Consider the following 27716-nt stretch of genomic DNA (forward strand, 5'->3'; position numbering starts at 1 on the left):
AGTCTAACTCATGGCTGAACCCCCCTTGTATCTGCGTCTCCTAAGCTTCCTATAGTTCTGTGCAACACTGCGGATGGCTCTGCATTTACATCAACAGGACGCAAATTATAACAATAGCATTATTAGTGTCGCCGTGCCGGGGCACCCCCAGAGGGCCAGGGCACACAGAGGGCCGGGGCACCCCCAGAGGGCCAGGGCACCCAGAGGGCCGGGGCACACAGAGGGCCGGGGCACCCCCAGAGGGCCGGGCGCCCCCCTGCCAGGGCACACAGAGGGCCGGGCGACCCCCAGAGGGCCGGGGCACACATAGGGCCGGGCGACCCCCAGAGGGCCGGGGCACACAGAGGGCCGGGCGACCCCCAGAGGGCCGGGGCACACAGAGGGCCGGGCGACCCCCAGAGGGCCGGGGCACACATAGGGCCGGGCGACCCCCAGAGGGCCGGGGCACACATAGGGCCGGGCGACCCCCAGAGGGCCGGGGCACACAGAGGGCCGGGCGACCCCCAGAGGGCCGGGGCACACAGAGGGCCGGGCGCCCCCCTTCCGGGGCACACAGAGGGCCGGGCGACCCCCAGAGGGCCGGGGCACACAGAGGGCCGGGCGCCCCCCTGCCGGGGCACACAGAGGGCCGGGCGACCCCCAGAGGGCCGGGGCACACAGAGGGCCGGGCGCCCCCCTGCCGGGGCACACAGAGGGCCGGGGCACAAAGAGGGCCGGGCGACCCAGTGCCGGGGCACACAGAGGGCCGGGCAACACAGAGGGCCGGGCGCCCCCGTGCCGGGGCACACAGAGGGCCGGACGACCCCGTGCCAGAGCACACAGAGGGCCGGGCGCCCCCCTGCCAGAGCACACAGAGGGCCGGGCAACCCCGTGCCAGAACACACAGAGGGCTGGCCGCCCCCCTGCCGGGGCACACAGAAGGCCAGGCGACCCCGTGCCGGGGCACACAGAGGGCCAGGCGACCCAGTGCCGGGGCACACAGAGGGCCGGGCGCCCCCGTGCCAGGGCACACAGAGGGCCGGGCGCCCCCCTGCCGGAGCACACAGAGGGCCGGGCGCCCCCCTGCCAGGGCACACAGAGGGCCGGGCGACCCCCAGAGGGCCGGGGCACACATAGGGCCGGGCGACCCCCAGAGGGCCGGGGCACACAGAGGGCCGGGCGCCCCCCTGCCGGGGCACACAGAGGGCCGGGCGTCCCCCTGCCGGGGCACACAGAGGGCCGGGCGACCCCCAGAGGGCCGGGGCACACAGAGGGCCGGGCGACCCCCAGAGGGCCGGGGCACACAGAGGGCCGGGCGACCACCAGAGGGCCGGGCGCCCCCCTGCCGGGGCACACAGAGGGCCGGGCGCCCCCCTGCCGGGGCACACAGAGGGCCGGGCGACCCCCAGAGGGCCGGGGCACACAGGGCCGGGCGACCCCCAGAGGGCCGGGCGACCCCCAGAGGGCCGGGGCACACAGAGGGCCGGGCGCCCCCCTGCCGGGGCACACAGAGGGCCGGGCGACCCCCAGAGGGCCGGGGCACACAGAGGGCCGGGCGCCCCCCTGCCGGGGCACACAGAGGGCCGGGCGACCCCCAGAGGGCCGGGGCACACAGAGGGCCGGGCGCCCCCCTGCCGGGGCACACAGAGGGCCGGGCAACCCCCAGAGGGCCGGGGCACACAGAGGGCCGAGCGACCCCCAGAGGGCCGGGGCACACAGAGGGCCGGGCGCCCCCCTGCCAGGGCACACAGAGGGCCAGAAGAAGCTGCAGTGTAGTATACAGAGAATGCAACAGCTATCAACAAATCGCCGGTTCCCACAATAGGCAGACGTCAGAAGATGTACTGGTCACCTATGAAGCATTTATGGCAGATCTTGCGGGATTTCATGGCGAGGGGTCGTACCTAAACTGTGGCCAGCGACGGACACTCCGCCCATGAAGTCTGGGTTGCGGCTCATGAAGAGCTCATACAGCCGGTTCACCTCCAGACTGACTTTGTCCACGATGGTCTGGCAGTAGGTGGGACTGTTGTAGAACAGGACATCCAGCAGTGTCTCGTTGGTGAAGTGTCTTAGACGTCCAATACTGGGCAGCGTGATCTTCTTGATGTGTCTGTACAAGAAGACAGAGACTGACTTAGCGGATCAATTGAGAGGGCAAGAGGTCAACCAGGAAAGCCCAGCACCCTCCTCCCCCAATTCCTGCAGCTACAGTGGCTTGTGATAGTATTCACCCCCTCGGCTTTTTCCCTGTTTTCTTACATTACATCCTGTGGGTAAACACAGAAGTGTTTATGTGAAACTGTACTGGACTCTGTTGATTGTACCCTGGGCGGGTGGATCCCCGCAGACATATGGACTGTGCTATAAATTATCTTTTGTTTTCCGTTTTGTAAGAAAGGCCACGTTTGTGTTGTTGAACCCTGCACTGGTTTATACCGTGTTTGAATAAACCAGCAGAAGAAATGTTCCTGTGTCTACCTCTGTGAGCAGCCGAGTGAGTCTCATTACCACTACACACTTTACCTTTTCTGAAGGACCACACCAACACCATTAAGCAAGAGGCATCACTAACCACCCACTGACGGTTTCAGTTATTTTGTCCTATTTGTTGTTTGCGTCACAATACAAAGAAAACCAAATGTTCACAGTTGTCGGCAGGTTCTTTACAGGAACTGATGCAAACCCTCAAAAAAACTGTGAAATTCCAGGTTGTGAGGTAGCAAAACACAAAAAAATGCCAAGGGGTTGAATACTTTTGCCACTGCTGCTCTCTCATATGGTGGCCTACACTTCTCTCATGCCCCGAGACCCGACAACAGATTAGGTGGAGGTGTTGATCTGCTCGTTTCAACACAATGTACTTTTCAGGTTATCCCCCCAGTACCCTCCCTTATCTTCCCGTCTTTTGAGGCTCACACAGTCAGAATTGACCAGCCCTTCTCCCTGCAGGTGGCGGTTGTGTATTGCCCTCCAGGTCCCTCCCGTCAGTTTCTGGATCACTTTTCCACTTGGCTTCCAAACTTTCTATCCTGTGACATCCCCACCCTCATCATGGGGGACTTTAACATCCCAATTGGCGATCCCCTCTCCCCACCTGCTGCTCATCTTTTATCGCTAACCTCCTCCTTCGGCCTTTCACAGCTTACTAACTCTCCTACACATCAAGATAGAAATACTCTTGAACAGAGCCGGGTAAAGATTAGGTCAATACATGACTTCACTAACTCCCCTCTTCTGCTCTCTGACCACAAACTTCTTTCATTCTCTGTCAAAAACTATGACCCTACTCAAGACCCCCCACTTTCCACACTTCTAGAAATATACGCGCCATTGACTTGCATTGAACCGCATAACATCTGTATGTACAGTATACATGTATGCATGTGGATGTTATGCAGTTCAATGCGCGGATGGGACCCGGGTCTGGAGAAGCGGAGACTCTCATCCCACCCGGGTACCACTAGTAAAAAAAGAATTAAAACATAAAAAAAATTTAAGAAAACATTATACTTACCTGTGGTGTTCTCAAAGGACCTGCGGTGACGTCATTTAGTCATGTGATGGTCACGCAACCGCTGACGTCGGCGGTCGCGTGACCTGTCAGCTGACTAAATGAAGTCAACAGCAGGCCCTTTCAGAACACTGCAGGACGCCGATGACACAGCACGCCACCGGAGAAGAGACCGGGGGCCACCGGAGAGGCAAGTATAACGTTTTTTTTTTATGTTTTAATTCTTTTTTTTTTTTTTACTATTCATGCTGCATTTAAAGCAGCATAAGTTGGTCACACAATATAAGTCCATGCCAGTTGCCCATGCCGGTTGCATGGATTTATATTGTGTGACCAACTTGTCAAGCACTTTCCAAGTGATACTCAAAATCGCTTGGAAAAGAGCTTGAAAAAACGCTTCTCCCTGGCAGAAAAAACACATGTACAATCTGCATGTAAAATCCGCATGCGTTTTTTCTGCCAAAGAGTCAGAAACACTCAGGAAAAATCCGCATCAATTCTGCATCGTGGGCACATAGTCTAATGGTCACTGCTCCCTGCTGATCTCCTGGATCTCTCTGCAGCATTCGACACTGTGGATCACCAGCTCCTCCTCACTATGCTCCGCTCTATCGGCCTCAAGGACACGGTTCTCTCCTGGTTCTCCTCTTATCTCTCTGACCGCTCCTTCTCTGTGTCTTTTGCCGGCTCCTCCTCCTCTCCCCTTCCCCTTACTGTCGGGGTTCCTCAAGGATCAGTCCTAGGCCCCCTTCTTTTCTCCTTATACACCGCTCCCACTGGACAAACAATCAGCAGATTCGGTTTTCAGTACCATCTCTATGCTGATGACACCCAATTATACACCTCTGCTCCGGACATCACCCCTGCATTACTACAAAAGACCAGTGATTGTCTTTCTGCTGTGTCTAACATTATGTCCTCCCTCTGCCTAAAACTGAATCTGTCAAAAACGGAACTACTCGTCTTTCCTCCCTCCATTAACCTACCTGTGCCCGATATTGCCATCTCCGTGTGTGGCTCCACCATTATGCCCAAGCAACAAGCCCGCTGTCTTGGGGTCATACTTGAATCAGATCCTTCCTTCACTCTTCACATCAGATCACTCGCTGGTTCATGTCATCTACACCTCAAAAACATCTCAAGAATCAGGACTTTTCTCACCTTTGACTCGGCAAAAACTCTTACTGTCGCTCTTATTCAATCTCGTCTGGATTACTGCAACTCTCTACTTATCGATCTCCCTCTTACTAAACTCTCCCCTCTCCAATCCGTCCTTAAAGCAGCAGCCAGGATCATATTCCTCGCCAACCGCTACACCGATGCCTCATCCCTGTGCCAGTCATTGCACTGGTTGCCCATCCAATACAGAGTTCAATATAAACTTATCACGCTTACCCACAAAGCACTCCATGCTTCAGTACCCCCCTACATCTCCTCCCTTGTGTCAGTATACCACCCTACATGTGCTCTCCGTTCTGCCAATGACTTAAAACTAAAATCCTCCATAATCCGGACCTCCCACTCCCGTCTCCAAGATTTCTCATGTGCTGCACCAATTCTTTGGAATGATTGCCCTAAAAACCCATTTTTTTAGACTGGCCTATTGCCTCCACACACTTGACTGACTGTCCCAGTTTGGCCCATATTAAAATTTTCTTCACAATCCTGTTCACCCCATCCATGCAGAGATTAGCCTCTGTGTGTACTGTGCACATACTGGCTGGTGACCGGGTCATGTAGAGCTGTCTACTTACCCTATTCAGCATATTATGGCGGTATTATATAATATTTCTACATGTTACCTATTGTGTCCCCCCCTATTTCCTGATAGACTGTAAGCTTGCGAGCAGCCGGACCCTCACTCCACCTGTTATCTGAGTTATGCTTATTCTGTAACATCCATATTACCTGTATAAGTCCTCCCTAAAATTGTAAAGTGCTGCGGAATATGTTGGCGCTATAAAAATAAAAATTCTTATTATTTTGCAAGCCGCTGTACATGTAGTGAATACTAGGTGTAATCAAAACCAGAAACTGGCCAAGATTGAGAGGATGCCACCATGAGTCCGAGGCAGAGACCTGCGTGGGGCGATTCTCTGTAGATTCAGGAATACAAGATGGTGGTGGTGAAGATCTCTTACCCTCAGGGTTGGTGTTCCCACAGCTCATCTGTGCCCTCACAAAGTGCCACGGTATGAGCAGAATGATCCATCACTACTGACCTGTCCACTCCAGCCGCATCTCCATGGAGGGCACTGTGCCAATGGACTGGCAGGAACTCCACGCGCTGCACTTTACCCTCATCCAGAGACTTTCTAAAGTGAGACTGCAGCAATTTCAGAGACACTGACCTAAAGTCATCGACTGCCCGCAAAGAAAAGGAAACATTGATTATACATGATGCCTCGCCTTTCTTCACATGCCATTATTCCACGATCGTGGAGGTCACACCACAGAATGAAGGAGCACTGCAGCCAAATCCCCCGACCCGTGGAGAGAGAAGAGGCCATGGACCCGTGATCAGGTGACACTGTTCAGACACTCGCAATCAGGAAATTGTGGCTCCCTACAAACATTAAATCCTGTGCACAGATCTCTGCAGATTCTAATTCATTGTGGTGAAAAAACACACAAATGTCGTGAAACTTTATCACAATCTTCAATTGTAGAAAGCCAGTCTCAATGAATCAGACATATTGTGTCTTACACTTCAGCACTTCCACAGCTCCATGGGGACCTTCAGGACTTAGTGCAGGGAGCCAAGAGCCGGTCTAGAACTGAATGTGCTCACACAGCTGACACCTTGTAACAATGTATCAGTGCAAGAGTATGGACAGTTAGACTCATAGGGGTTGTCTACATCGCATCATTATAACAAACCTAACAGCTACGTGAGCAAGATTAGGTCAGGACTAAAGACAAAAATAGTTGAGAAGCACTCACCACATTCAATGATACTCCTAAAGCGCAGGTCACACACCGGGCCAATACCATGAACCATGAACACCAGATGGTCCACATGTGGCACCTCTCCTGCAGACACAGGAGAGTAAGTATCAGTAATGGAGCACCCTGAGAAACTAGCAACACAGGCAGCCCTGGAAACGCTGAACAAGCGGGAGCCTCCCAAACTCTTCATTTAAAGATAACTGGACAAACAACAAGCAGTCCAGATCCCATGCCCCTAACCTTATTCTCACTCATTATTATAGGTCAGACGGGGCCATTGTCTCCTCATCAAATAACTACTCTAATGAGTAACCTTCATTGCATCTCTCCATCAGACGGCAGGATCTGGTGAGTAACCCTCATCTCTCCTCTCCATCTGATGGCAGGATCTGGTGTGTAACCCTCATCTCTCCTCTCCATCTGATGGCAGGATCTGGTGTGTAACCCTCATCTCTCCTCTCCATCTGATGGCAGGATCTGGTGTGTAACCCTCATCTCTCCTCTCCCATCTGATGGCAGGATCTGGTGTGTAACCCTCATCTCTCCTCTCCCATCTGATGGCAGGATCTGGTGTGTAACCCTCATCTCTCCTCTCCCATCTGATGGCAGGATCTGGTGTGTAACCCTCATCTCTCCTCTCCCATCTGATGGCAGGATCTGGTGTGTAACCCTCATCTCTCCTCTCCCATCTGATGGCAGGATCTGGTGTGTAACCCTCATCTCTCCTCTCCCATCTGATGGCAGGATCTGGTGTGTAACCCTCATCTCTCCTCTCCCGTCTGATGGCAGGATCTGGCGTGTAACCCTCGTCTCTCCTCTCCATCTGATGGCAGGATCTGGTGTGTAACCCTCATCTCTCCTCTCCCGTCTGATGGCAGGATCTGGTGTGTAACCCTCATCTCTCCTCTCCCATCTGATGGCAGGATCTGGTGTGTAACCCTCATCTCTCCTCTCCCGTCTGATGGCAGGATCTGGCGTGTAACCCTCGTCTCTCCTCTCCATCTGATGGCAGGATCTGGTGTGTAACCCTCATCTCTCCTCTCCATCTGATGGCAGGATCTGGCGTGTAACACTCATCTCTCCTCTCCATCTGATGGCAGGATCTGGCGTGTTACCCTCATCTCTCTTCTCCATCTGATGGCAGGATCTGGTGTGTAACCCTCATCTCTCCTCTCCATCTGATGGCAGGATCTGGTGTGTAACCCTCATCTCTCCTCTCCATCTGATGGCAGGATCTGGCGTGTAACCCTCATCTCCCCTCTCCATCTGATGGCAGGATCTGGTGTGTAACCCTCATCTCTCCTCTCCATCTGATGGCAGGATCTGGTGTGTAACCCTCATCTCTCCTCTCCATCTGATGGCAGGATCTGGCGTGTAACCCTCATCTCTCCTCTCCATCTGATGGCAGGATCTGGCGTGTAACCCTCATCTCTCCTCTCCATCTGATGGCAGGATCTGGTGTGTAACCCTCATCTCTCCTCTCCATCAGACGGCAGGATCTGGTGAGTAACCCTCATCTCTCCTCTCCATCTGATGGCAGGATCTGGTGTGTAACCCTCATCTCTCCTTTCCATCTGATGGCAGGATCTGGTGTGTAACCCTCATCTCTCATTTCCATCTGAAGGCAGGATCTGGTGTGTAACCCTCATCTCTCCTCTCCATCTGATGGCAGGATCTGGTATGTAACCCTCATCTCTCCTCTCCCATCTGATGGCAGGATCTGATGCGTAACCCTCATCTCTCCTTTCCATCTGATGGCAGGATCTGGCGTGTAACCCTCATCTCTCCTCTCCATCTGATGGCAGGATCTGGTGTGTAACCCTCATCTCTCCTCTCCATCAGACGGCAGGATCTGGTGAGTAACCCTCATCTCTCCTCTCCATCTGATGGCAGGATCTGGTGTGTAACCCTCATCTCTCCTCTCCCATCTGATGGCAGGATCTGGTGTGTAACCCTCATCTCTCCTCTCCATCTGATGGCAGGATCTGGTGTGTAACCCTCATCTCTCCTCTCCATCAGAGGGCAGGATCTGGTGAGTAACCCTCATCTCTCCTCTCCATCTGATGGCAGGATCTGGCGTGTAACCCTCATCTCTCCTCTCCCATCTGATGGCAGGATCTGGTGTGTAACCCTCATCTCTCCTCTCCATCTGATGGCAGGATCTGGTGTGTAACCCTCATCTCTCCTCTCCCATCTGATGGCAGGATCTGGTGTGTAACCCTCATCTCTCCTCTCCATCTGACGGCAGGATCTGGTGTGTAACCCTCATCTCTCCTCTCCATCTGATGGCAGGATCTGGCGTGTAACCCTCATCTCTCCTCTCCATCTGATGGCAGGATCTGGTGTGTAACCCTCATCTCTCCTCTCCATCTGACGGCAGGATCTGGTGTGTAACCCTCATCTCTCCTTTCCATCTGATGGCAGGATCTGGTGTGTAACCCTCATCTCTCCTTTCCATCTGATGGCAGGATCTGGTGTGTAATCCTCATCTCTCCTCTCCATCTGATGGCAGGATCTGGTATGTAACCCTCATCTCTCCTCTCCCATCTGATGGCAGGATCTGGTGTGTAACCCTCATCTCTCCTTTCCATCTGATGGCAGGATCTGGTGTGTAACCCTCATCTCTCCTCTCCATGTGATGGCAGGATCTGGTGTGTAACCGTCATCTCTCCTCTCCCATCTGATGGCAGGATCTGGTGTGTAACAATCATCTCTCCTCTCCCATCTGATGGCAGGATCTGATGCGTAACCCTCATCTCTCCTCTCCATCTGATGGCAGGATCTGGTGTGTAACCCTCATCTCTCCTCTCCCATCTGATGGCAGGAACAGATGCGTAACCCTCATCTCTCCTTTCCATCTGATGGCAGGATCTGGCGTGTAACCCTCATCTCTCCTCTCCATCTGATGGCAGGATCTGGTGCGTAACCCTCATCTCTCCTCTCTATCTGATGGCAGGATCTGGCGTGTAACCCTCATCTCTCCTCTCCCATCTGATGGCAGGATCTGGCGTGTAACCCTCATCTCTCCTCTCCCATCTGATGGCAGGATCTGGCGTGTAACCCTCATCTCTCCTCTCCCATCTGATGGCAGGATCTGGCGTGTAACCCTCATCTCTCCTCTCCATCTGACGGCAGGATCTGGCGTGTAACCCTCATCTCTCCTCTCCATCTGACGGCAGGATCTGGCGTGTAACCCTCATCTCTCCTCTCCCATCTGATGGCAGGATCTGGTGTGTAACCCTCATCTCTCCTCTCCATCTGACGGCAGGATCTGGTGTGTAACCCTCATCTCTCCTCTCCATCTGATGGCAGGATCTGGCGTGTAACCCTCATCTCTCCTCTCCATCTGATGGCAGGATCTGGTGTGTAACTCTCATCTCTCCTCTCCATCTGACGGCAGGATCTGGTGTGTAACCCTCATCTCTCCTTTCCATCTGATGGCAGGATCTGGTGTGTAACCCTCATCTCTCCTTTCCATCTGATGGCAGGATCTGGTGTGTAACCCTCATCTCTCCTCTCCATCTGATGGCAGGATCTGGTATGTAACCCTCATCTCTCCTCTCCCATCTGATGGCAGGATCTGGTGTGTAACCCTCATCTCTCCTTTCCATCTGATGGCAGGATCTGGTGTGTAACCCTCATCTCTCCTCTCCATCTGACGGCAGGATCTGGTGTGTAACCCTCATCTCTCTACTCCATCTGATGGCAGGATCTGGTGTGTAACCCTCATCTCTCTTCTCCATCTGATGGCAGGATCTGCTGTGTAACCCTCATCTCTCCTCTCCATCTGATGGCAGGATCTGGCGTGTAACCCTCATCTCTCCTCTCCCATCTGATGGCAGGATCTGGTGTGTAACCCTCATCTCTCCTCTCCCATCTGATGGCAGGATCTGATGCGTAACCCTCATCTCTCCTCTCCATCTGATGGCAGGATCTGGTGTGTAACCCTCATCTCTCCTCTCCCATCTGATGGCAGGACCTGATGCGTAACCCTCATCTCTCCTTTCCATCTGATGGCAGGATCTGGCGTGTAACCCTCATCTCTCCTCTCCATCTGATGGCAGGATCTGGTGTGTAACCCTCATCTCTCCTCTCTATCTGATGGCAGGATCTGGCGTGTAACCCTCATCTCTCCTCTCCCATCTGATGGCAGGATCTGGCGTGTAACCCTCATCTCTCCTCTCCATCTGACGGCAGAATCTGGCGTGTAACCCTCATCTCTCCTCTCCATCTGACGGCAGGATCTGGCGTGTAACCCTCATCTCTCCTCTCCCTTCTGATGGCAGGATCTGGCGTGTAAACCTCGTCTCTCCTCTCCATCTGATGGCAGGATCTGGCTTGTAACACTCATCTCTCCTCTCCATCTGATGGCAGGATCTGGTATGTAACCCTCATCTCTCCTCTCTCATCTGATGGCAGGATCTGGTGTGTAACTCTCATCTCTCCTCTCCCATCTGATGGCAGGATCTGGTGTGTAAATCTCATCTCTCCTCTCCATCTGATGGCAGGATCTGGTGTGTAACCCTCATCTCTCCTCTCCCATCTGATGGCAGGATCTGGTGTGTAACCCTCATCTCTCCTCTCCATCTGACGGCAGGATCTGGTGTGTAACCCTCATCTCTCCTCTAAATCTGATGGCAGGATCTGGCGTGTAACCATCATCTCTCCTCTCCATCTGATGGCAGGATCTGGCGTGTAACCCTCATCTCTCCTCTCCATCTGACGGCAGGATCTGGTGTGTAACCCTCATCTCTCCTTTCCATCTGATGGCAGGATCTGGTGTGTAACCCTCATCTCTCCTTTCCATCTGATGGCAGGATCTGGTGTGTAACCCTCATCTCTCCTCTCCATCTGATGGCAGGATCTGGTATGTAACCCTCATCTCTCCTCTCCCATCTGATGGCAGGATCTGGTGTGTAACCCTCATCTCTCCTTTCCATCTGATGGCAGGATCTGGTGTGTAACCCTCATCTCTCCTCTCCATGTGATGGCAGGATCTGGTGTGTAACCGTCATCTCTCCTCTCCCATCTGATGGCAGGATCTGGTGTGTAACCCTCATCTCTCCTCTCCCATCTGATGGCAGGATCTGATGCGTAACCCTCATCTCTCCTCTCCATCTGATGGCAGGATCTGGTGTGTAACCCTCATCTCTCCTCTCCCATCTGATGGCAGGAACAGATGCGTAACCCTCATCTCTCCTTTCCATCTGATGGCAGGATCTGGCGTGTAACCCTCATCTCTACTCTCCATCTGATGGCAGGATCTGGTGTGTAACCCTCATCTCTCCTCTATATCTGATGGCAGGATCTGGCGTGTAACCCTCATCTCTCCTCTCCCATCTGATGGCAGGATCTGGCGTGTAACCCTCATCTCTCCTCTCCCATCTGATGGCAGGATCTGGCGTGTAACCCTCATCTCTCCTCTCCATCTGACGGCAGGATCTGGCGTGTAACCCTCATCTCTCCTCTCCATCTGACGGCAGGATCTGGCGTGTAACCCTCATCTCTACTCTCCCATCTGATGGCAGGATCTGGTGTGTAACCCTCATCTCTCCTCTCCATCTGACGGCAGGATCTGGTGTGTAACCCTCATCTCTCCTCTCCATCTGATGGCAGGATCTGGCGTGTAACCCTCATCTCTCCTCTCCATCTGATGGCAGGATCTGGTGTGTAACCCTCATCTCTCCTCTCCATCTGACGGCAGGATCTGGTGTGTAACCCTCATCTCTCCTTTCCATCTGATGGCAGGATCTGGTGTGTAACCCTCATCTCTCCTTTCCATCTGATGGCAGGATCTGGTGTGTAACCCTCATCTCTCCTCTCCATCTGATGGCAGGATCTGGTATGTAACCCTCATCTCTCCTCTCCCATCTGATGGCAGGATCTGGTGTGTAACCCTCATCTCTCCTTTCCATCTGATGGCAGGATCTGGTGTGTAACCCTCATCTCTCCTCTCCATCTGATGGCAGGATCTGGTGTGTAACCCTCATCTCTCCTCTCCATCTGACGGCAGGATCTGGTGTGTAACCCTCATCTCTCCTTTCCATCTGATGGCAGGATCTGGTGTGTAACCCTCATCTCTCCTTTCCATCTGATGGCAGGATCTGGTGTGTAACCCTCATCTCTCCTCTCCATCTGATGGCAGGATCTGGTATGTAACCCTCATCTCTCCTCTCCCATCTGATGGCAGGATCTGGTGTGTAACCCTCATCTCTCCTTTCCATCTGATGGCAGGATCTGGCGTGTAACCCTCATCTCTCCTCTCCATCTGATGGCAGGATCTGGTGTGTAACCCTCATCTCTCCTCTCCATCTGATGGCAGGATCTGGCGTGTAACCCTCATCTCTCCTCTCCCATCTGATGGCAGGATCTGGCGTGTAACCCTCATCTCTCCTCTCCATCTGACGGCAGAATCTGGCGTGTAACCCTCATCTCTCCTCTCCATCTGACGGCAGGATCTGGCGTGTAACCCTCATCTCTCCTCTCCCTTCTGATGGCAGGATCTGGCGTGTAAACCTCGTCTCTCCTCTCCATCTGATGGCAGGATCTGGCTTGTAACACTCATCTCTCCTCTCCATCTGATGGCAGGATCTGGTATGTAACCCTCATCTCTCCTCTCTCATCTGATGGCAGGATCTGGTGTGTAACTCTCATCTCTCCTCTCCCATCTGATGGCAGGATCTGGTGTGTAAATCTCATCTCTCCTCTCCATCTGATGGCAGGATCTGGTGTGTAACCCTCATCTCTCCTCTCCCATCTGATGGCAGGATCTGGTGTGTAACCCTCATCTCTCCTCTCCATCTGACGGCAGGATCTGGTGTGTAACCCTCATCTCTCCTCTAAATCTGATGGCAGGATCTGGCGTGTAACCATCATCTCTCCTCTCCATCTGATGGCAGGATCTGGCGTGTAACCCTCATCTCTCCTCTCCATCTGACGGCAGGATCTGGTGTGTAACCCTCATCTCTCCTTTCCATCTGATGGCAGGATCTGGTGTGTAACCCTCATCTCTCCTTTCCATCTGATGGCAGGATCTGGTGTGTAACCCTCATCTCTCCTCTCCATCTGATGGCAGGATCTGGTATGTAACCCTCATCTCTCCTCTCCCATCTGATGGCAGGATCTGGTGTGTAACCCTCATCTCTCCTTTCCATCTGATGGCAGGATCTGGTGTGTAACCCTCATCTCTCCTCTCCATGTGATGGCAGGATCTGGTGTGTAACCGTCATCTCTCCTCTCCCATCTGATGGCAGGATCTGGTGTGTAACCCTCATCTCTCCTCTCCCATCTGATGGCAGGATCTGATGCGTAACCCTCATCTCTCCTCTCCATCTGATGGCAGGATCTGGTGTGTAACCCTCATCTCTCCTCTCCCATCTGATGGCAGGAACAGATGCGTAACCCTCATCTCTCCTTTCCATCTGATGGCAGGATCTGGCGTGTAACCCTCATCTCTACTCTCCATCTGATGGCAGGATCTGGTGTGTAACCCTCATCTCTCCTCTATATCTGATGGCAGGATCTGGCGTGTAACCCTCATCTCTCCTCTCCCATCTGATGGCAGGATCTGGCGTGTAACCCTCATCTCTCCTCTCCCATCTGATGGCAGGATCTGGCGTGTAACCCTCATCTCTCCTCTCCATCTGACGGCAGGATCTGGCGTGTAACCCTCATCTCTCCTCTCCATCTGACGGCAGGATCTGGCGTGTAACCCTCATCTCTACTCTCCCATCTGATGGCAGGATCTGGTGTGTAACCCTCATCTCTCCTCTCCATCTGACGGCAGGATCTGGTGTGTAACCCTCATCTCTCCTCTCCATCTGATGGCAGGATCTGGCGTGTAACCCTCATCTCTCCTCTCCATCTGATGGCAGGATCTGGTGTGTAACCCTCATCTCTCCTCTCCATCTGACGGCAGGATCTGGTGTGTAACCCTCATCTCTCCTTTCCATCTGATGGCAGGATCTGGTGTGTAACCCTCATCTCTCCTTTCCATCTGATGGCAGGATCTGGTGTGTAACCCTCATCTCTCCTCTCCATCTGATGGCAGGATCTGGTATGTAACCCTCATCTCTCCTCTCCCATCTGATGGCAGGATCTGGTGTGTAACCCTCATCTCTCCTTTCCATCTGATGGCAGGATCTGGTGTGTAACCCTCATCTCTCCTCTCCATGTGATGGCAGGATCTGGTGTGTAACCGTCATCTCTCCTCTCCCATCTGATGGCAGGATCTGGTGTGTAACCCTCATCTCTCCTCTCCATCTGACAGCAGGATCTGGCATGTAACCCTCATCTCTCCTCTCCATCTGATGGCAGGATCTGGCGTGTAACCCTCATCTCTCCTCTCCATCTGACAGCAGGATCTGGTGTGTAACCCTCATCTCTCCTCTCCCATCTGATGGCAGGATCTGATGCGTAACCCTCATCTCTCCTCTCCATCTGATGGCAGGATCTGGTGTGTAATCCTCATCTCTCCTCTCCCATCTGATGGCAGGACCTAATGCGTAACCCTCATCTCTCCTTTCCATCTGATGGCAGGATCTGGCGTGTAACCCTCATCTCTCCTCTCCATCTGATGGCAGGATCTGGTGTGTAACCCTCATCTCTCCTCTCTATCTGATGGCAGGATCTGGCGTGTAACCCTCATCTCTCCTCTCCATCTGACGGCAGGATCTGGCTTGTAACCCTCATCTCTCCTCTCATCTGACGGCAGGATCTGGCGTGTAACCCTCATCTCTCCTCTCCCTTCTGATGGCAGGATCTGGCGTGTAACCCTCATCTCTCCTCTCCATCTGATGGCAGGATCTGGCTTGTAACTCTCATCTCTCCTCTCCCATCTGATGGCAGGATCTGGTGTGTAACCCTCATCTCTCCTCTCCCATCTGATGGCAGGATCTGGCGTGTAACCCTCATCTCTCCTCTCCCTTCTGATGGCAGGATCTGGCGTGTAACCCTCATCTCTCCTCTCCCTTCTGATGGCAGGATCTGGCGTGTAACCCTCATCTCTACTCTCCCTTCTGATGGCAGGATCTGGCGTGTAACCCTCGTCTCTCCTCTCCATCTGATGGCAGGATCTGGCTTGTAACACTCATCTCTCCTCTCCATCTGATGGCAGGATCTGGTATGTAACCCTCATCTCTCCTCTCTCATCTGATGGCAGGATCTGGTGTGTAACTCTCATCTCTCCTCTCCCATCTGATGGCAGGATCTGGTGTGTAACCTTCATCTCTCCTCTCCCATCTGATGGCAGGATCTGGTGTGTAACCCTCATCTCTCCTCTCCATCTGATGGCAGGATCTGGTGTGTAACCCTCATCTCTCCTCTCCCATCTGATGGCAGGATCTGGCGTGTAACCCTCATCTCTCCTCTCCCTTCTGATGGCAGGATCTGGCGTGTAACCCTCGTCTCTCCTCTCCATCTGATGGCAGGATCTGGCGTGTAACACTCATCTCTCCTCTCCATCTGATGGCAGGATCTGGTATGTAACCCTCATCTCTCCTCTCCCATCTGATGGCAGGATCTGGTGTGTAACCCTCATCTCTCCTCTCCCATCTGATGGCAGGATCTGGTGTGTAACACTCATCTCTCCTCTCCCATCTGATGGCAGGATCTGATGCGTAACCCTCATCTCTCCTCTCCATCTGAGGGCAGGATCTGGTGTGTAACCCTCATCTCTCCTCTCCCATCTGATGGCAGGATCTGATGCGTGACCCTCATCTCTCCTTTCCATCTGATGGCAGGATCTGGCGTGTAACCCTCATCTCTCCTCTCCCATCTGATGGCAGGATCTGGTGTGTAACCCTCATCTCTCCTCTCCATCTGATGGCAGGATCTGGTGTGTAACCCTCATTTCTCCTCTCTATCTGATGGCAGGATCTGGCGTGTAACCCTCATCTCTCCTCTCCATCTGATGGCAAGATCTGGTGTGTAACCCTCATCTCTCCTCTCCCTTCTGATGGCAGGATCTGGGTGTAACCCTCGTCTCTCCTCTCCATCTGATGGCAGGATCTGACGTGTAACACTCATCTCTCCTCTCCATCTGATGGCAGGATCTGGCGTGTTACCCTCATCTCTCTTCTCCATCTGATGGCAGGATTTGGCGTGTAACACTCATCTCTCCTCTCCATCTGATGGCAGGATCTGGCGTGTTACCCTCATCTCTCTTCTCTATCTGATGGCAGGATCTGGAGTGTAACCCTTATCTCTCCTCTCCATCTGATGGCAGGATCTGGTGTGTAACCCTCATCTCTCCTCTCCATCTGATGGCAGGATCTGGCGTGTAACCCTCATCTCTCCTCTCCCATCTGATGGCAGGATCTGGCGTGTAACCCTCATCTCTCCTCTCCATCTGATGGCAGGATCTGGCGTGTAACCCTCATCTCTCCTCTCCATCTGATGGCAGGATCTGGTGTGTAACCCTCATCTCTCTTCTCCATCTGATGGCAGGATTTGGCATGTAACACTCATCTCTCCTCTCCATCTGATGGCAGGATCTGGCGTGTTACCCTCATCTCTCTTCTCTATCTGATGGCAGGATCTGGTGTGTAACCCTCATCTCTCCTCTCCCATCTGATGGCAGGATCTGGAGTGTAACCCTTATCTCTCCTCTCCATCTGATGGCAGGATCTGGTGTGTAACCCTCATCTCTCCTCTCCATCTGATGGCAGGATCTGGCGTGTAACCCTCATCTCTCCTCTCCCATCTGATGGCAGGATCTGGCGTGTAACCCTCATCTCTCCTCTCCATCTGATGGCAGGATCTGGCGTGTAACCCTCATCTCTCCTCTCCATCTGACGGCAGGATCTGGCGTGTAACCCTCATCTCTCCTCTCCATCTGATGGCAGGATCTGGCGTGTAACCCTCATCTCTCCTCTCCATCTGATGGCAGGATCTGGCGTGTAACCCTCATCTCTCCTCTCCATCTGATGGCAGGATCTGGCGTGTAACCCTCATCTCTCCTCTCCCATCTGATGGCAGGATCTGGTGTGTAACCCTCATCTCTCCTCTCCCGTCTGATGGCAGGATCTGGCGTGTAACCCTCGTCTCTCCTCTCCATCTGATGGCAGGATCTGGTGTGTAACCCTCATCTCTCCTCTCCATCTGATGGCAGGATCTGGCGTGTAACACTCATCTCTCCTCTCCATCTGATGGCAGGATCTGGCGTGTTACCCTCATCTCTCTTCTCCATCTGATGGCAGGATCTGGTGTGTAACCCTCATCTCTCCTCTCCCATCTGATGGCAGGATCTGGAGTGTAACCCTCATCTCTCCTCTCCCATCTGATGGCAGGATCTCACGTGTTACCCTCATCTCTCTTCTCCATCTGATAGCAGGATCTGGAGTGTAACCCTCATCTCTCCTCTTCATCTGATGGCAGGATCTGGAGTGTAACCCTCATCTCTCCTCTCCATCTGATGGCAGGATCTGGTGTGTAACCCTCATCTCTCCTCTCCCATCTGATGGCAGGATCTGGCATGTAACCCTCATCTCTCCATCTGATGGCAGGATCTGGTGTGTAACCCTCATCTCTCCTCTCCATCTGATGGCAGGATCTGGTATGTAACCCTCATCTCTCCTCTCCCATCTGATGGCAGGATCTGGTGTGTAACCCTCATCTCTCCTCTCCCTTCTGATGGCAGGATCTGGCGTGTAACCCTCGTCTCTCCTCTCCATCTGATGGCAGGATCTGGCGTGTAACACTCATCTCTCCTCTCCATCTGATGGCAGGATCTGGCGTGTTACCCTCATCTCTCTTCTCCATCTGATGGCAGGATCTGGAGTGTAACCCTCATCTCTCCTCTCCCATCTAATGGCAGGATCTGGTGTGTAACCCTCATCTCTCTTCTCCCATCTGATGGCAGGATCTGGTGTGTAACCCTCATCTCTCCTCTCCCATCTGATGGCAGGATCTGGTGTGTTACCCTCATCTCTCTTCTCCATCTGATGGCAGGATCTGGAGTGTAACCCTCATCTCTCCTCTCCCTTCTGATGGCAGGATCTGGTGTGTAACCCTCATCTCTCCTCTCCTTCTGATGGCAGGATCTGGCGTGTAACCCTCGTCTCTCCTCTCCATCTGATGGCAGGATCTGGCGTGTAACCCTCGCCTCTCCTCTCCTTCTGATGGCAGGATCTGGCGTGTAACCCTCGTCTCTCCTCTCCATCTGATGGCAGGATCTGGTGTGTAACCCTCATCTCTCCTCTCCATCTGATGGCAGGATCTGGCGTGTTACCCTCATCTCTCTTCTCCATCTGATGGCAGGATCTGGCGTGTAATCCTCATCTCTCCTCTCCCATCTGAAGGCAGGATCTGATGTGTAACCCTCATCTCTCCTCTCCATCTGATGGCAGGATCTGGTGTGTAACCCTCATCTCTCCTCTCCATCTGATGGCAGGATCTGGTGAGTAACCCTCATCTCTCCTCTCCATCTGATGGCAGGATCTGGTGTGTAACCCTCATCTCTCCTCTCCCATCTGATGGCAGGATCTGGTGTGTAACCCTCATCTCTCCTCTCCCTTCTGATGGCAGGATCTGGCGTGTAACCCTCGTCTCTCCTCTCCATCTGATGGCAGGATATGGCGTGTAACACTCATCTCTCCTCTCCATCTGATGGCAGGATCTGGTATGTAACCCTCATCTCTCCTCTCCCATCTGATGGCAGGATCTGGTGTGTAACCCTCATCTCTCCTCTCCATCTGATGGCAGGATCTGGTGTGTAACCCTCATCTCTCCTCTCCCATCTGATGGCAGGATCTGATGCGTAACCCTCATCTCTCCTCTCCATCTGATGGCAGGATCTGGTGTGTAACCCTCATCTCTCCTCTCCATCTGATGGCAGGATCTGGTGAGTAACCCTCATCTCTCCTCTCCATCTGATGGCAGGATCTGGTGTGTAACCCTCATCTCTCCTCTCCCATCTGATGGCAGGATCTGGTGTGTAACCCTCATCTCTCCTCTCCCTTCTGATGGCAGGATCTGGCGTGTAACCCTCGTCTCTCCTCTCCATCTGATGGCAGGATCTGGCATGTAACCCTCATCTCTCCTCTCCATCTGATGGCAGGATCTGGCGTGTAACCCTCATCTCTCCTCTCCATCTGACGGCAGGATCTGGCGTGTAACCCTCATCTCTCCTCTCCATCTGACGGCAGGATCTGGCGTGTAACCCTCATCTCTCCTCTCCATCTGACGGCAGGATCTGGCGTGTAACCCTCATCTCTCCTCTCCATCTGACGGCAGGATCTGGTGTGTAACCCTCATCTCTCCTCTCCATCTGATGGCAGGATCTGATGTGTAACCCTCATCTCTCCTCTCCATCTGACGGCAGGATCTGGTGTGTAACCCTCATCTCTCCTCTCCATCTGACGGCAGGATCTGGTGTGTAACCCTCATCTCTCCTCTCCATCTGACGGCAGGATCTGGTGTGTAACCCTCATCTCTCCTCTCCCATCTGATGGCAGGATCTGGTGTGTAACCCTCATCTCTCCTCTCCATCTGATGGCAGGATCTGGAGTGTAACCCTCATCTCTCCTCTCCCATCTGATGGCAGGATCTCACGTGTTACCCTCATCTCTCTTCTCCATCTGATAGCAGGATCTGGAGTGTAACCCTCATCTCTCCTCTCCATCTGATGGCAGGATCTGGAGTGTAACCCTCATCTCTCCTCTCCATCTGATGGCAGGATCTGGTGTGTAACCCTCATCTCTCCTCTCCCATCTGATGGCAGGATCTGGCATGTAACCCTCATCTCTCCATCTGATGGCAGGATCTGGTGTGTAACCCTCATCTCTCCTCTCCATCTGATGGCAGGATCTGGTATGTAACCCTCATCTCTCCTCTCCCATCTGATGGCAGGATCTGGTGTGTAACCCTCATCTCTCCTCTCCCTTCTGATGGCAGGATCTGGCGTGTAACCCTCGTCTCTCCTCTCCATCTGATGGCAGGATCTGGCGTGTAACACTCATCTCTCCTCTCCATCTGATGGCAGGATCTGGCGTGTTACCCTCATCTCTCTTCTCCATCTGATGGCAGGATCTGGAGTGTAACCCTCATCTCTCCTCTCCCATCTAATGGCAGGATCTGGTGTGTAACCCTCATCTCTCTTCTCCCATCTGATGGCAGGATCTGGTGTGTAACCCTCATCTCTCCTCTCCCATCTGATGGCAGGATCTGGTGTGTTACCCTCATCTCTCTTCTCCATCTGATGGCAGGATCTGGAGTGTAACCCTCATCTCTCCTCTCCCTTCTGATGGCAGGATCTGGTGTGTAACCCTCATCTCTCCTCTCCTTCTGATGGCAGGATCTGGCGTGTAACCCTCGTCTCTCCTCTCCATCTGATGGCAGGATCTGGCGTGTAACCCTCGCCTCTCCTCTCCTTCTGATGGCAGGATCTGGCGTGTAACCCTCGTCTCTCCTCTCCATCTGATGGCAGGATCTGGTGTGTAACCCTCATCTCTCCTCTCCATCTGATGGCAGGATCTGGCGTGTTACCCTCATCTCTCTTCTCCATCTGATGGCAGGATCTGGCGTGTAATCCTCATCTCTCCTCTCCCATCTGAAGGCAGGATCTGATGTGTAACCCTCATCTCTCCTCTCCATCTGATGGCAGGATCTGGTGTGTAACCCTCATCTCTCCTCTCCATCTGATGGCAGGATCTGGTGAGTAACCCTCATCTCTCCTCTCCATCTGATGGCAGGATCTGGTGTGTAACCCTCATCTCTCCTCTCCCATCTGATGGCAGGATCTGGTGTGTAACCCTCATCTCTCCTCTCCCTTCTGATGGCAGGATCTGGCGTGTAACCCTCGTCTCTCCTCTCCATCTGATGGCAGGATATGGCGTGTAACACTCATCTCTCCTCTCCATCTGATGGCAGGATCTGGTATGTAACCCTCATCTCTCCTCTCCCATCTGATGGCAGGATCTGGTGTGTAACCCTCATCTCTCCTCTCCATCTGATGGCAGGATCTGGTGTGTAACCCTCATCTCTCCTCTCCCATCTGATGGCAGGATCTGATGCGTAACCCTCATCTCTCCTCTCCATCTGATGGCAGGATCTGGTGTGTAACCCTCATCTCTCCTCTCCCATCTGATGGCAGGATCTGGTGTGTAACCCTCATCTCTCCTCTCCCTTCTGATGGCAGGATCTGGCGTGTAACCCTCGTCTCTCCTCTCCATCTGATGGCAGGATCTGGCATGTAACCCTCATCTCTCCTCTCCATCTGATGGCAGGATCTGGCGTGTAACCCTCATCTCTCCTCTCCATCTGACGGCAGGATCTGGCGTGTAACCCTCATCTCTCCTCTCCATCTGACGGCAGGATCTGGCGTGTAACCCTCATCTCTCCTCTCCATCTGACGGCAGGATCTGGCGTGTAACCCTCATCTCTCCTCTCCATCTGACGGCAGGATCTGGTGTGTAACCCTCATCTCTCCTCTCCATCTGATGGCAGGATCTGATGTGTAACCCTCATCTCTCCTCTCCATATGACGGCAGGATCTGGTGTGTAACCCTCATCTCTCCTCTCCATCTGACGGCAGGATCTGGTGTGTAACCCTCATCTCTCCTCTCCATCTGACGGCAGGATCTGGTGTGTAACCCTCATCTCTCCTCTCCCATCTGATGGCAGGATCTGGTGTGTAACCCTCATCTCTCCTCTCCATCTGATGGCAGGATCTGGTGTGTAACCCTCATCTCTCCTCTCCATCTGATGGCAGGATCTGGTGTGTAACCCTCATCTCTCCTCTCCCTCTGATGGCAGGATCTGGTATTTAACCCTCATCTCTCCTCTCCCATCTGATGGCAGGATCTGGTGTGTAACCCTCATCTCTCCTCTCCATCTGATGGCAGGATCTGGTATGTAACCCTCATCTCTCCTCTCCATCTGATGGCAGGATCTGGTGTGTAACCCTCATCTCTCCTTCTGATGGCAGGATCTGGTGTGTAACCCTCATCTCTCCTCTCCATCTGACGGCAGGATCTGGTGTGTAACCCTCATCTCTCCTCTCCATCTGATGGCAGGATCTGGTGTGTAACCCTCATCTCTCCTCTCCATCTGACGGCAGGATCTGGCGTGTAACTCTCATCTCTCCTCTCCATCTGATGGCAGGATCTGGTGTGTAACCCTCATCTCTCCTTCTGATGGCAGGATCTGGTGTGTAACCCTCATCTCTCCTCTCCATCTGACGGCAGGATCTGGTGTGTAACCCTCATCTCTCCTCTCCATCTGACGGCAGGATCTGGTGTGTAACCCTCATCTCTCCTCTCCATGTGATGGCAGGATCTGGTGTGTAACCGTCATCTCTCCTCTCCCATCTGATGGCAGGATCTGGTGTGTAACCCTCATCTCTCCTCTCCCATCTGATGGCAGGATCTGATGCGTAACCCTCATCTTTCCTCTCCATCTGATGGCAGGATCTGGTGTGTAACCCTCATCTCTCCTCTCCCATCTGATGGCAGGAACAGATGCGTAACCCTCATCTCTCCTTTCCATCTGATGGCAGGATCTGGCGTGTAACCCTCATCTCTCCTCTCCATCTGATGGCAGGATCTGGTGTGTAACCCTCATCTCTCCTCTATATCTGATGGCAGGATCTGGCGTGTAACCCTCATCTCTCCTCTCCCATCTGATGGCAGGATCTGGCGTGTAACCCTCATCTCTCCTCTCCCATCTGATGGCAGGATCTGGCGTGTAACCCTCATCTCTCCTCTCCATCTGACGGCAGGATCTGGCGTGTAACCCTCATCTCTCCTCTCCATCTGACGGCAGGATCTGGCGTGTAACCCTCATCTCTACTCTCCCATCTGATGGCAGGATCTGGTGTGTAACCCTCATCTCTCCTCTCCATCTGACGGCAGGATCTGGTGTGTAACCCTCATCTCTCCTCTCCATCTGATGGCAGGATCTGGCGTGTAACCCTCATCTCTCCTCTCCATCTGATGGCAGGATCTGGTGTGTAACCCTCATCTCTCCTCTCCATCTGACGGCAGGATCTGGTGTGTAACCCTCATCTCTCCTTTCCATCTGATGGCAGGATCTGGTGTGTAACCCTCATCTCTCCTTTCCATCTGATGGCAGGATCTGGTGTGTAACCCTCATCTCTCCTCTCCATCTGATGGCAGGATCTGGTATGTAACCCTCATCTCTCCTCTCCCATCTGATGGCAGGATCTGGTGTGTAACCCTCATCTCTCCTTTCCATCTGATGGCAGGATCTGGTGTGTAACCCTCATCTCTCCTCTCCATGTGATGGCAGGATCTGGTGTGTAACCGTCATCTCTCCTCTCCCATCTGATGGCAGGATCTGGTGTGTAACCCTCATCTCTCCTCTCCATCTGACAGCAGGATCTGGCATGTAACCCTCATCTCTCCTCTCCATCTGATGGCAGGATCTGGCGTGTAACCCTCATCTCTCCTCTCCATCTGACAGCAGGATCTGGTGTGTAACCCTCATCTCTCCTCTCCCATCTGATGGCAGGATCTGATGCGTAACCCTCATCTCTCCTCTCCATCTGATGGCAGGATCTGGTGTGTAATCCTCATCTCTCCTCTCCCATCTGATGGCAGGACCTAATGCGTAACCCTCATCTCTCCTTTCCATCTGATGGCAGGATCTGGCGTGTAACCCTCATCTCTCCTCTCCATCTGATGGCAGGATCTGGTGTGTAACCCTCATCTCTCCTCTCTATCTGATGGCAGGATCTGGCGTGTAACCCTCATCTCTCCTCTCCATCTGACGGCAGGATCTGGCGTGTAACCCTCATCTCTCCTCTCATCTGACGGCAGGATCTGGCGTGTAACCCTCATCTCTCCTCTCCCTTCTGATGGCAGGATCTGGCGTGTAACCCTCATCTCTCCTCTCCATCTGATGGCAGGATCTGGCTTGTAACTCTCATCTCTCCTCTCCCATCTGATGGCAGGATCTGGTGTGTAACCCTCATCTCTCCTCTCCCATCTGATGGCAGGATCTGGTGTGTAACCCTCATCTCTCCTCTCCATCTGATGGCAGGATCTGGTGTGTAACCCTCATCTCTCCTCTCCCATCTGATGGCAGGATCTGGCGTGTAACCCTCATCTCTCCTCTCCCTTCTGATGGCAGGATCTGGCGTGTAACCCTCATCTCTCCTCTCCCTTCTGATGGCAGGATCTGGCGTGTAACCCTCATCTCTCCTCTCCCTTCTGATGGCAGGATCTGGCGTGTAACCCTCGTCTCTCCTCTCCATCTGATGGCAGGATCTGGCTTGTAACACTCATCTCTCCTCTCCATCTGATGGCAGGATCTGGTATGTAACCCTCATCTCTCCTCTCTCATCTGATGGCAGGATCTGGTGTGTAACTCTCATCTCTCCTCTCCCATCTGATGGCAGGATCTGGTGTGTAACCTTCATCTCTCCTCTCCCATCTGATGGCAGGATCTGGTGTGTAACCCTCATCTCTCCTCTCCATCTGATGGCAGGATCTGGTGTGTAACCCTCATCTCTCCTCTCCCATCTGATGGCAGGATCTGGCGTGTAACCCTCATCTCTCCTCTCCCTTCTGATGGCAGGATCTGGCGTGTAACCCTCGTCTCTCCTCTCCATCTGATGGCAGGATCTGGCGTGTAACACTCATCTCTCCTCTCCATCTGATGGCAGGATCTGGTATGTAACCCTCATCTCTCCTCTCCCATCTGATGGCAGGATCTGGTGTGTAACCCTCATCTCTCCTCTCCCATCTGATGGCAGGATCTGGTGTGTAACACTCATCTCTCCTCTCCCATCTGATGGCAGGATCTGATGCGTAACCCTCATCTCTCCTCTCCATCTGATGGCAGGATCTGGTGTGTAACCCTCATCTCTCCTCTCCCATCTGATGGCAGGATCTGATGCGTGACCCTCATCTCTCCTTTCCATCTGATGGCAGGATCTGGCGTGTAACCCTCATCTCTCCTCTCCCATCTGATGGCAGGATCTGGTGTGTAACCCTCATCTCTCCTCTCCATCTGATGGCAGGATCTGGTGTGTAACCCTCATTTCTCCTCTCTATCTGATGGCAGGATCTGGCGTGTAACCCTCATCTCTCCTCTCCATCTGATGGCAAGATCTGGTGTGTAACCCTCATCTCTCCTCTCCCTTCTGATGGCAGGATCTGGGTGTAACCCTCGTCTCTCCTCTCCATCTGATGGCAGGATCTGGCGTGTAACACTCATCTCTCCTCTCCATCTGATGGCAGGATCTGGCGTGTTACCCTCATCTCTCTTCTCCATCTGATGGCAGGATTTGGCGTGTAACACTCATCTCTCCTCTCCATCTGATGGCAGGATCTGGCGTGTTACCCTCATCTCTCTTCTCTATCTGATGGCAGGATCTGGAGTGTAACCCTTATCTCTCCTCTCCATCTGATGGCAGGATCTGGTGTGTAACCCTCATCTCTCCTCTCCATCTGATGGCAGGATCTGGCGTGTAACCCTCATCTCTCCTCTCCCATCTGATGGCAGGATCTGGCGTGTAACCCTCATCTCTCCTCTCCATCTGATGGCAGGATCTGGCGTGTAACCCTCATCTCTCCTCTCCATCTGATGGCAGGATCTGGTGTGTAACCCTCATCTCTCTTCTCCATCTGATGGCAGGATTTGGCATGTAACACTCATCTCTCCTCTCCATCTGATGGCAGGATCTGGCGTGTTACCCTCATCTCTCTTCTCTATCTGATGGCAGGATCTGGTGTGTAACCCTCATCTCTCCTCTCCCATCTGATGGCAGGATCTGGCGTGTAACCCTCATCTCTCCTCTCCATCTGATGGCAGGATCTGGCGTGTAACCCTCATCTCTCCTCTCCATCTGACGGCAGGATCTGGCGTGTAACCCTCATCTCTCCTCTCCATCTGATGGCAGGATCTGGCGTGTAACCCTCATCTCTCCTCTCCATCTGATGGCAGGATCTGGCGTGTAACCCTCATCTCTCCTCTCCATCTGATGGCAGGATCTGGCGTGTAACCCTCATCTCTCCTCTCCCATCTGATGGCAGGATCTGGTGTGTAACCCTCATCTCTCCTCTCCCGTCTGATGGCAGGATCTGGCGTGTAACCCTCGTCTCTCCTCTCCATCTGATGGCAGGATCTGGTGTGTAACCCTCATCTCTCCTCTCCATCTGATGGCAGGATCTGGCGTGTAACACTCATCTCTCCTCTCCATCTGATGGCAGGATCTGGCGTGTTACCCTAATCTCTCTTCTCCATCTGATGGCAGGATCTGGTGTGTAACCCTCATCTCTCCTCTCCCATCTGATGGCAGGATCTGGAGTGTAACCCTCATCTCTCCTCTCCCATCTGATGGCAGGATCTCACGTGTTACCCTCATCTCTCTTCTCCATCTGATAGCAGGATCTGGAGTGTAACCCTCATCTCTCCTCTCCATCTGATGGCAGGATCTGGAGTGTAACCCTCATCTCTCCTCTCCATCTGATGGCAGGATCTGGTGTGTAACCCTCATCTCTCCTCTCCCATCTGATGGCAGGATCTGGCATGTAACCCTCATCTCTCCATCTGATGGCAGGATCTGGTGTGTAACCCTCATCTCTCCTCTCCATCTGATGGCAGGATCTGGTATGTAACCCTCATCTCTCCTCTCCCATCTGATGGCAGGATCTGGTGTGTAACCCTCATCTCTCCTCTCCCTTCTGATGGCAGGATCTGGCGTGTAACCCTCGTCTCTCCTCTCCATCTGATGGCAGGATCTGGCGTGTAACACTCATCTCTCCTCTCCATCTGATGGCAGGATCTGGCGTGTTACCCTCATCTCTCTTCTCCATCTGATGGCAGGATCTGGAGTGTAACCCTCATCTCTCCTCTCCCATCTAATGGCAGGATCTGGTGTGTAACCCTCATCTCTCTTCTCCCATCTGATGGCAGGATCTGGTGTGTAACCCTCATCTCTCCTCTCCCATCTGATGGCAGGATCTGGTGTGTTACCCTCATCTCTCTTCTCCATCTGATGGCAGGATCTGGAGTGTAACCCTCATCTCTCCTCTCCCTTCTGATGGCAGGATCTGGTGTGTAACCCTCATCTCTCCTCTCCTTCTGATGGCAGGATCTGGCGTGTAACCCTCGTCTCTCCTCTCCATCTGATGGCAGGATCTGGCGTGTAACCCTCGCCTCTCCTCTCCTTCTGATGGCAGGATCTGGCGTGTAACCCTCGTCTCTCCTCTCCATCTGATGGCAGGATCTGGTGTGTAACCCTCATCTCTCCTCTCCATCTGATGGCAGGATCTGGCGTGTTACCCTCATCTCTCTTCTCCATCTGATG

The 27716-nt window shown here is 53.3% G+C and overlaps 1 protein-coding gene across 1 annotated transcript in view; it reads right to left on the reverse strand.

The window, feature by feature from the left end:
• The window catches only part of SEC23IP (SEC23 interacting protein), a 208178-nt gene that overhangs the window by 77016 nt on the left and 103446 nt on the right, over positions 1–27716 (reverse strand). Inside the window, exons 7-9 of the mRNA XM_073684597.1 lie at positions 6437–6526; positions 5716–5857; positions 1884–2092 (exon numbers count right to left, since the gene is read on the reverse strand). Coding sequence (XP_073540698.1) covers positions 1884–2092; positions 5716–5857; positions 6437–6526 — 441 coding nt within the window. The remainder of the gene's footprint in view (positions 1–1883; positions 2093–5715; positions 5858–6436; positions 6527–27716) is intronic.

This window comes from Phyllobates terribilis, unplaced genomic scaffold, assembly GCF_046119375.1.
Source record: "Phyllobates terribilis strain yellow unplaced genomic scaffold, ASM4611937v1 Scaffold_5__5_contigs__length_657084704, whole genome shotgun sequence".
In the NCBI taxonomy this organism is placed as follows: domain Eukaryota; kingdom Metazoa; phylum Chordata; class Amphibia; order Anura; family Dendrobatidae; genus Phyllobates; species Phyllobates terribilis.